General features: G+C 54.0%; 1 protein-coding gene across 1 annotated transcript in view; it reads left to right on the plus strand.

Annotated features, from left to right (window-relative positions):
• The window catches only part of LOC144677504 (nuclear receptor coactivator 1-like), a gene marked incomplete at its 5' end in the record, with an annotated part of 33,147 nt that extends 26,682 nt beyond the window's left edge, over positions 1 to 6,465 (plus strand). The window contains 2 exons of the mRNA XM_078537576.1: positions 2,004 to 2,151; positions 5,197 to 6,465. Coding sequence (XP_078393702.1) covers positions 2,004 to 2,151; positions 5,197 to 6,445 — 1,397 coding nt within the window. The remainder of the gene's footprint in view (positions 1 to 2,003; positions 2,152 to 5,196) is intronic.
• Between the last annotated feature and the right edge of the window lie 2,749 nt (positions 6,466 to 9,214).

Genomic DNA, 9,214 nt, shown 5'->3' on the forward strand with positions numbered 1-9,214 from the left:
TTTTATCCCCACATCCAAATCATTGATATAGATGGTCAATAGCTGACTCCCCAAGCACTGATCCTTGGGGTACCCCACTAGTCACGGCCTGCCCAACCTTAAAATGACCCATTTATTCGTACTCTGTTTTCTGCCCATTAACCAGTTCTCAATCCATGTCAGTATATTCCCCCCAATCCCATGGGCTCTAATTTTGTTTACTAACCTCTTGTGTGCGACCTTATCAAAAACTTCCTGAAAATCTAAATGTACCACATCCACCAGTTCCCCCTTATCTGCTCTGCTAGTTACATCCTCAAAAATCTCCAACAGGTTTGTTAAACATGATTTCCCTTTCATAAATCCATATTGACTCTGCCTAATCCTACCATATTTTCCAAGTGTCCTTTAATCACATCCTTTATTATTGACTCTAGCATTTTCCCTACTACTGATATCAGGCTAACAGGTCTGTAGTTGCTTATTTTCTCTCTCCCTGTCTCAAACAGTGGGGTTATATTTGCCACCTTGCAATCTGCAGGAACCATTCCAGAGTCTATAGAATTTTGAAGGATGACCATCAATGCATCCACTATTCCTACAGCCACCTCTTTCAACACTCTGGGATATAGATCACCAGGTGCAGGATATTTATCCCATTCATTTCTCTAGTACTATTTTTTGCTAATATTAATACCTTGTAGTTCCTTGTTTAGACTAGTCTCTTGATCTTCCATTATTCCTGGGAGCTTTTTAATGTTCCTCTGTGAAGACAGACACAAAGTATTTGTTTAATTTCTCTGCCATTTCCTTATTCCCGATTGTCAATTCTCCAAATTCCGCTTGTCATGAACCCATATTAGTTTTTGCTAATCTCTTCCTTTTTACATACCTGTAGAAGCAGTCTGTGTCCAAATGCGACAAGAGCTGGACAATGTTTAGGCTAGCACTGATAAATGGCAAGTAACATTCACGCCACACAAATGCAAGGCAATGACCATCTCCAATAAGAGAGAATCTCACCTGCTTCCCTTGACATTCAGTGTCATTACCATCACTGAATCCCCCACTATCAACATCCTTGGGGTTACCATTGACCAGAAACTGAACTGGACCAGCCATATAAATACTGTGGCTACAAGAGCAGTTCAGAGGCTGGGAATTCTGCAGCAAGTAACTCACCTCCTGACTCCCCAAAGCCTGTCCATCATCTACAAGGCATAAGTCAGGAGTGTGATGGAATATTTTCCACTTGCCTGAATGAGTGCAGCTCCCACAACACTCAAGAATCTGGACACCATCCAGGACAAAGCAGGCAGCACACTTTTGTCCCTCTTGGGTCAAAATCCTGGAACTCCCTCCCTAACAGCACTGTGGGTGTACCTACACCACATGGACTGTAGCAGTTCAAGAAGGCAGCTCACCACCACCTTCTCAAGGGCAATTACGGATGGACAATAAATGCTGGCCCAGCCAGCGATGCCCACATCCCATGAATGAATAAATAAAATGAAAGCAGACACAGCAGGCTGAATGGCCTCCTACTGTACTGTGACTGTTCTGTTATTCTGTGAACTTCTCTTTAGCTATTTTTACCCCCTGCTTAAATCCTCTACCAACTCCTTACTGACTGTGTGTGACATTGGTTGCAACATCTTCTCTAGTGAAGACAGACACAAAGTACCTTAGCCAGGCCCTCTGCCTGCCAAGAAGTCACCTTCTTGGTTCCTAATTGCCCTGCCCAACTTTCTTTTAACAACCCTGTTAACTTGTGTATAGGCGATATGGGGTATGTTTGGCAGGTTTCTTCCCTAAGGGACATTAGTGAACCAGTAGGGTTTTTATGACAATCCTGCAGCTATTTTAACCATTTTTTAAATCAAATGAATTAAAGTTCTCAAAGTGCTTTAGAAGGATTACTCCGTGCGGTGAGAAAAGTGCAACTCCACTGTGGTCTGGCTTGGATTAGTGTCTGCGGTTGTTCAATGATTTTGGTTCTGATATTTGTTTTGATTCCTCCACAGTCCTGAGGAATGGGACAGCAGTGAGTGCATTTTACCGCTTCTCTCTGAGTGATGGGACAGTCCTGAGAGCTCAGACCAAGTGTAAGCTGTGCTATCCGGCCAACATGGACGCACAGCCTATCATCATGGGCATGTACAGCATGTACAGGTAGGCAATGCGCTTCCCTTCCTGGGGCAAGGGGCAGAGTGAAGAAGTGTCTGTGGGGTTGGGCGGAAGGAGATAGAGTGGGTGGTGTGTGGTGTCTTTGGGGGAGGGGAGGGAACAGTCTGGGGTGAAATATGTGTGGTTGAGGGGTTAGGATAAGGGCAAGACTGGAGGATCATGTGTCTGTGAGGCTGAGGGAATAGACTGGTATTTATTAATGACTTAGATAATGGGTTAGAAAGTGACTCATAGACGTCTACAGCACAGAAGGAGGCCATTCAGCCCATTGTGTCTGCGCCAGTCAGCCAAGATCTGGCTACACTAATCTCATTTTCCAGCACTTGGCCTAAAGCCCTGGAGGCTACGGCAACACAAGTGACAATTCCAAGTTGGCCATGGAGCAAAGATTAATGACAGTGTAAACATAAAATTCTAAAGCAACACTGGAAAATTATGTCAATGGGCAAAACTGTGACAAATTGATTCCAGAGTAGGCAAATGTGAGGTCACCCACTTTCGACAAAAAGGATAGAACAGCTTATATTCTAAATAGCAAAAAGCTAGAAACAGTGCTAACCCAAAGAACCTTTAGGGTCTAGGTACACAGATCATTAAGATATCGTAAACAAGTTCAGAAAATAACCAAAAGGAGGTTGGAATGTTGGCCTTTATATCTAGGGGGCTAGAATCCAAAGGGGTAGAAGTCATTCTTCAGCTATGCAAAATCTTGGTGAGACCACAACTCTGGAGTATAATGAGCAGTTCTGGATATCACACCTTAGGATGGATATATTGTCCTTGAAGAAAGTGCAGCAAAGATTTACCAGAATGATAATTGATAGCCAAAGTTTTCCAATGTTCTCTCTGTCTCTGTCACTCTCACTCTGTCTCTGTGACACTGCTTTGTGATCCCCCTCCCTCTGGTGCATCCTGGTGCATGCTTCCGCTCTGGCTCTCAGGCTCACACTCTCTCTGCCTCACGCGCTCTCTGCCTCACACTCTCTGTGCTCTCTCGCTGCCTCGCGCACGCTCTGCCTCACACACTCCGTGCTCTCTCGCTGCCTCGCGCACGCTCTGCCTCACGCTCTCGCGCAGTCTCTCCATCAGACTCGTGCTCTCTACCTCACACTTTCTCTGCCTCATACATTCTCTGCCTCACGCTTTCTCTCTCTGCCTCACACTCTCTGCCTCACACTCTCTCTGCCTCACGCTTTCTCTCTCTGCCTCACACTCTCTGCCTCACACTCTCTGCCTCACACTCTCTCTGCCTCACGCTTTCTCTCTCTGCCTCACACTCTCTCTCTGCCTCACACACTCTCTCTGCCTCACACTCTCTCTCTGCCTCACACTCTCTCTCTGCCTCACACTCTCTCTCTGCCTCACACTCTCTCTGCCTCACGCTTTCTCTCTCTGCCTCACACTCTCTGCCTCACACTCTCTGCCTCACACTCTCTGCCTCACACTCTCTCTCTCTGCCTCACAATCTCTCTCTGCCTCACACTCTCTCTCTGCCTCACAAACTATCTCTGCCTCACACTCTCTCTCTCTGCCTCACACACTCTCTCTGCCTCACACTCTCTCTCTGCCTCACACTCTCTCTCTGCCTCACACTCTCTCTGCCTCACATTCTCTTTCTGCCTCACACTCTCTCTCTGCCTCACACTCTCTGCCTCACACTCTCTCTCTGCCTCACACTCTCTCTCTGCCTCACACTCTCTCCCTCTGCCTCACACTCTCTCTCTCTGCCTCACACTCTCTCTCTGCCTCACACTCTCTGCCTCACACTCTCTGCCTCACACTCTCTCTGCCTCACACTTTCTCTGCCTCACACTTTCTCTGCCTCACACTCTCTCTGCCTCACACGCTCTCTGCCTCACACTCTCTCTCTCTGCCTCACACTCTCTCTCTTATTCTCTCTCTGCCTCACTCTCTCTCTGCCTCACACACTCTGCCTCACTCTCTCTCTGCCTCACTCTCTCTCTGCCTCACTCTCTCTCTGCCTCACTCTCTCTCTGCCTCACACTCTCTGCTTCACACTCTCTCTGCCTCACTCTCTCTCTGCCTCACTCTCTCTCTCTGCCTCACTCTCTCTCTGCCTCACTCTCTCTCTGCCTCACTCTCTCTCTGCCTCACACTCTCTCTGCCTCACATCTCTCTGCCTCACACTCTCTCTGCCTCATACTCTCTCTGCCTCATACTCTCTCTGCCTCATACTCTCTCTGCCTCACACTCTCTCTGCCTCGCGGGCGCTCTCTCTCTGCCTCGCGGGCGCTCTCTCTCTGCCTCGCGGGCGCTCTCTCTCTGCCTCGCGGGCGCTCTCTCTCTGCCTCGCGGGCGCTCTCTCTGCCTCGTGCACTCCCTCTCTCTGCCTTGCGCTCTCTCTCTCTGCCTCGCGCACGCTCCCTCTGCCTCGTGCACGCTCCTTCTGCCTCGCGCACGCTCTCTCTGCCTCGCGCACGCTCTCTCTGCCTCGCGCACGCTCTCTCTGTGCCTCGCGCACGCTCTCTCTCTGCCTCACGCTCTTGCCCGCTCTCTGCCTCGCCCGCTCTCTGCCTTGCGCGTGCTCTCTTTCTGCCTCGCGCTCTCTGTCTCTATCTCATGCGCTCTCTCACTCGCGCGTTCTCTCTCTGCCTCACGCTCTTTCTCTCTCTGCCTCGTGCTCTCTCTCTCTCTGCCTCGCACTCTCTCTCTCTCTCTGCCTCGCGCTCTTGCCCGCTCTCTGCCTCGCCCGCTCTCTGCCTGGCGCCCTCTCTGCCTCGTGCCGAACTTTGTCTCTGCCTCGCCACTTGGCTCTTCTCTGCCCCACGTGCCATCGCCCTCCCTCTCTCCTCCCCACCCGCCCACTCCCTCTCTACCCGTCCACCCTCTCTCTCCTTTCCCTGCCCGTCTTCTCCCTCTATTCTACTCCCGCTCTCTCCCTCTTTTCCCCGAGCACTCTCTGCCTCGCTCTCTCATTTCCTCTCTTTCGCTTGTGTCGAATCTACCTGACATTGGGTTTGATGTTGGATGTATTTCCTGTGCCTGTTGACAATATGCTTCTCTCCCTAGGGAACAGAACCTGACCAATTCTCAACAAAACGAGGCTGGTTCTTCAGTGCCTCGCTCGGAGAACTGCAGTGTCACCCCTGCTCAGGCCTCTCCCTCGCTCAACGCAAACAGCAGCATCTCTGAACTGGATTTCAACCGGCCGCCTGGCTCCAGCCTACACGTTAATGGTGCCAGCAATCCCTCGAGCTTGGGCTTTTTGTCCAGAGTGCAAGTAGGGGCTTGCGGTCCTAAAAATCAGGACGCACCAACCCCGCAGAGCCCCAAGCACAGCAGTACAGGGGTTACCCCAACAGAGCCAAGCTTCATGTCACCCAGAGCACTGAGCAGTCCCAGGAATCCCTTTCCCCCGAGTGCACCCCGTGTCCCATCGCCAGCCAGACACCCCTACCCTAACCCCAGTCGTAATGCCTACCCATGCCCTTTCCCCAGTCCCACCCCCAACCAAGCCCTTCACTCTCTCCAGGCACTAAGTGAAGGCAACAGGGTGTCCATGAGTTTCTCTGGCACTTTGAGTGCTCAGAACTCTCCCTTATATCAGCCACTGCCCATTACGACAGAAGGGGCAGCTTTGGACTGCAAGGTGCTGCTCCCGGGGAGGGCTGGGGAAGGCCTGGGCTTTGAGCACATGGGGAACAACTCAGCCCCTGCATGCGGACTCAAGAGACCAACCAACGCGACCAGCAAAACCTCCCAGGACATCAACAATGCAAAACTCATGGAACTGTTAACAAGTAGCCAGGAGCAGAACAGACCACGTGAGTTAGACACTGGGAGCAAGGGCAGCCTCTCTCTGTCGCCTGGCACGCCTGCAACAAGTGCCCCGTGCCACATGTTACAAACCAGCTCCCTGACAGAACGCCACAAAATCCTTCACCGCCTTCTCCAGCAGGAGGGCAGTCCCTCCGAACTCCCAGCTCTATTGCTTCCTAACGACAGGAAAGAGGTGGCTCGCTGTGGCCAGGAGGGGGATGGCCCCCGGAGAAAGGATGGGAAGGATCACCAGCTGCTGCGCTACCTGTTGGACAAGGACGAGCCCACAAACCCCAACCTCAGTCTGGATGACGTGACACTGAAGTCGGAGAGGGCAGGCGGTTTTGGAGCCTGCACACGCAGCCTCAACAAAGCCCCACAGGACAAGATGGAGCAGGCGAGCCAAGGGTGGTGGGGTGAGGGGTCTGGGCTAGTGATGAATGGGTTTACTGTGAGGGTGAGGGGTTTGGAAAGAGATCCAAGCGAGGTTGAGGTTTGAGGTTGTGTGTGTTAGGTGGTTGGGGGTATATGTGTTGGGTGGGGACGGTGTGTGTGGGGAGGGTGTGTGTGTGTGTGTGTGGGGAGGGTGTGTGTGTGGGGAGGGTGTGTGTGTGTGTGTGTGGGGTGTGTGTGTGTGTGTGTGGGGAGGGTGTGTGTGTGTGTGAGGGGAGGGTGTGTGTTTGTGTGTGAGGGGAGGGTGTGTGTGTGTGTGTGTGGGGAGGGTGTGTGTGTGTGGGGAGGGTGGGTGTGTGTGTGTGGGGAGGGTGTGTGTGTGTGTGTGTGGGGAGGGTGTGTGTGTGGGGAGGGTGTGTGTGTGTGTGTGGGGAGGGTGTGTGTGTGTGTGTGGGGAGGGTGTGTGTGTGTGGGGAGGGTGTGTGTGTGTGTCTGGGGAGGGTGTGTGTGAGAGTGTGGGGAGGGTGTGTGAGTGTGGGGAGGGTGTGTGTGTGAGTGTGGGGAGGGTTTGTGTGTTTGTGGGGAGGGTGTGTGTGTGAGTGTGTGGGGTGGGGGTGTGGGTGTGTGTGTGGGGAGGGTGTGTGTGTCAGTGTGGGGAGGGTGTGTGTGTGTGTGTGGGGAGGGTGTGTGTGTCAGTGTGGGGAGGGTGTGTGTGTGTGTGTGTGTGTGTGTGTGGGGAGGGTGTGTGTGTGAGTGTGGGGAGGGTGTGTGTGTGTGTGGGGAGGGTGTGTGTGTGTGTGTGGGCAGGGTGTTTGTGTGTGTGTGTGTGGAGAGGGTGTGTGTGGAGGGTGTGTGTGTGAGTGTGGGGAGGGTGTGTGTGTGTGTGTGGGGAGGGTGTGTGTGTGAGTGTGGGGAGGGTGTGTGTGTGTGGGGAGGGTGTGTGTGTGAGTGTGGGGAGGGTGTGTGTGTGTGTGTGGGGAGGGTGTGTGTGAGAGTGTGGGGAGGGTGTGTGTGTGTGTGTGGGGAGGGTGTGTGTGTGAGTGTGTGGGGAGGGTGTGTGTGTGAGTGTGTGGGGAGGGTGTGTGTGTGTGTGGGGAGGGTGTGTGTGTGTGTGGGGAGGGTGGGTGTGTGTGTGGGGAGTGTGTGTGTGTGTGTGGGGAGGGTGTGTGTGTGTGAGTGTGTGGAGGGTGTGTGTGTGTGGGGAGGGTGTGTGTGTGAGTGTGTGGAGGGTGTGTGTGTGTGTGTGTATGGGGAGGGTGTGTGTGTGAGTGTGTGGAGGGTGTGTGTGAGTGTGGGGAGGGTGTGTGTGAGTGTGGGGAGGGTCTGTGTGTGAGTGTGTGGAGGGTGTGTGTGTGTGTGTGTGTGTGTGGGAGGGTGTATGTGTGTGTGTGTGGAGGGTGTGTGTGAGTGAGTGTGGGGAGGGTCTGTGTGTGAGTGTGGGGAGGGTGGGTGTGTGAGTGTGGGGAGGGTCTGTGTGTGAGTGTGTGGAGGGTGTGTGTGTGTGTGTGTTTGGGGAGGGTGTGTGTGAGTGTGGGGAGGGTGTGTGAGTGTGTGTGTGGGGACGGTGTGTGTGTGTATGGGGATGGTGTGTGTGTGAGTGTGGGGAGGGTGTGTGTGTGAGTGTGGGGAGGGTGTGTGTGTGTGTGTGGGGAGGGTGTGTGTGTGTGTGTGGGGAGGGTGTGTGTGTGTGTGTGGGGAGGGTGTGTGTGTGTGTGTGGGGAGGGTGTGTGTGTGTGTGGGGGGAGGGTGTGTATGTGAGTGTGGGGAGGGTGTGTGTGTGTGGGGAGGGGTGTGTGTGTGTGTGTGGGGAGGGTGTGTGTGTGTGTGTGAGTGTGGGGAGGGTGTGTGTGTGTGTGTGTGGGGAGGGTGTGTGTGTGGGGAGGGTGTGTGTGTGTGTGTGGGGAGGATGTGTGTGTGTGGGGAGGGTGTGTGTGTGTGTGTGGTGAGGGTGTGTGTGTGAGTGTGGGGAGGGTGTGTGTGTGTGTGTGGGGAGGGTGTGTGTGTGTGTGTGGGGAGGGTGTGTGTGTGTGTGTGGGGAGGATGTGTGTGTGAGCGTGGGGAGGGTGTGTGTGTGAGTGTGGGGAGGGTGTGTGTGTGAGTGTGGGGAGGGTGTATGTGTGTGTGGGGGGAGGGTGTGTGTGTGAGTGTGGGGAGGGTGTGTGTGTGAGTGTGGGGAGGGTGTGTGTGTGAGTGTGGGGAGGGTGGGTGTGTGTGTGGGGAGGGTGTGTGTGTGAGTGTGGAGAGGGTGTGTGTGTGAGTGTGGGGAGGGTGTGTGTGTGTGTGTGGGGAGGGTGTGTGTGTGTGTGTGTGGGGAGGGTGTGTGTGTGTGTTGTGTGGGGAGGGTGTGTGTGTGTGTGTGTGGGGAGGGTGTGTGTGTGAGTGTGGGGAGGGTGTGTGTGAGTGTGGGGAGGGTGTGTGTGTGTGTGTGGGGAGGGTGTGTGTGAGCGTGGGGAGGGTGTGTGTGTGTGTGTGGGGAGGGTGTGTGTGGAGTGTGGGGAGGGTGTGTGTGTGTGTGTGTGGGGAGGGTGTGTGTGTGTGTGTGTGGGGAGGGTGGGTGTGTGAGTGTGGTGAGGGTGTGTGTGAGTGTGGTGAGGGTGTGTGTGAGTGTGGGGAGGGTGTGTGTGTGTGTGTGGGGAGGGTGTGTGTGAGCGTGGGGAGGGTGTGTCTGTGGGTGTGGGGAGGGTGTGTGTGAGTGTGGGGAGGGTGTGTGTGTGTGTGTGGGGAGGGTGTGTGTGTGTGTGTGGGGAGGGTGTGTGTGTGTGTGTGGGGAGGGTGTGTGTGTGTGTGTGGGGAGGGTGTGTGTGTGTGTCTGGGGAGGGTGTGTGTGTGTGTGTGGGGAGGGTGTGTGTGAGAGTGTGGGGAGGGTGTGTGAGTG

The sequence above is a fragment of the Cetorhinus maximus genome, unplaced genomic scaffold, assembly GCF_964194155.1.
Source record: "Cetorhinus maximus unplaced genomic scaffold, sCetMax3.hap1.1 HAP1_SCAFFOLD_2602, whole genome shotgun sequence".
In the NCBI taxonomy this organism is placed as follows: Eukaryota; Metazoa; Chordata; class Chondrichthyes; order Lamniformes; family Cetorhinidae; genus Cetorhinus; species Cetorhinus maximus.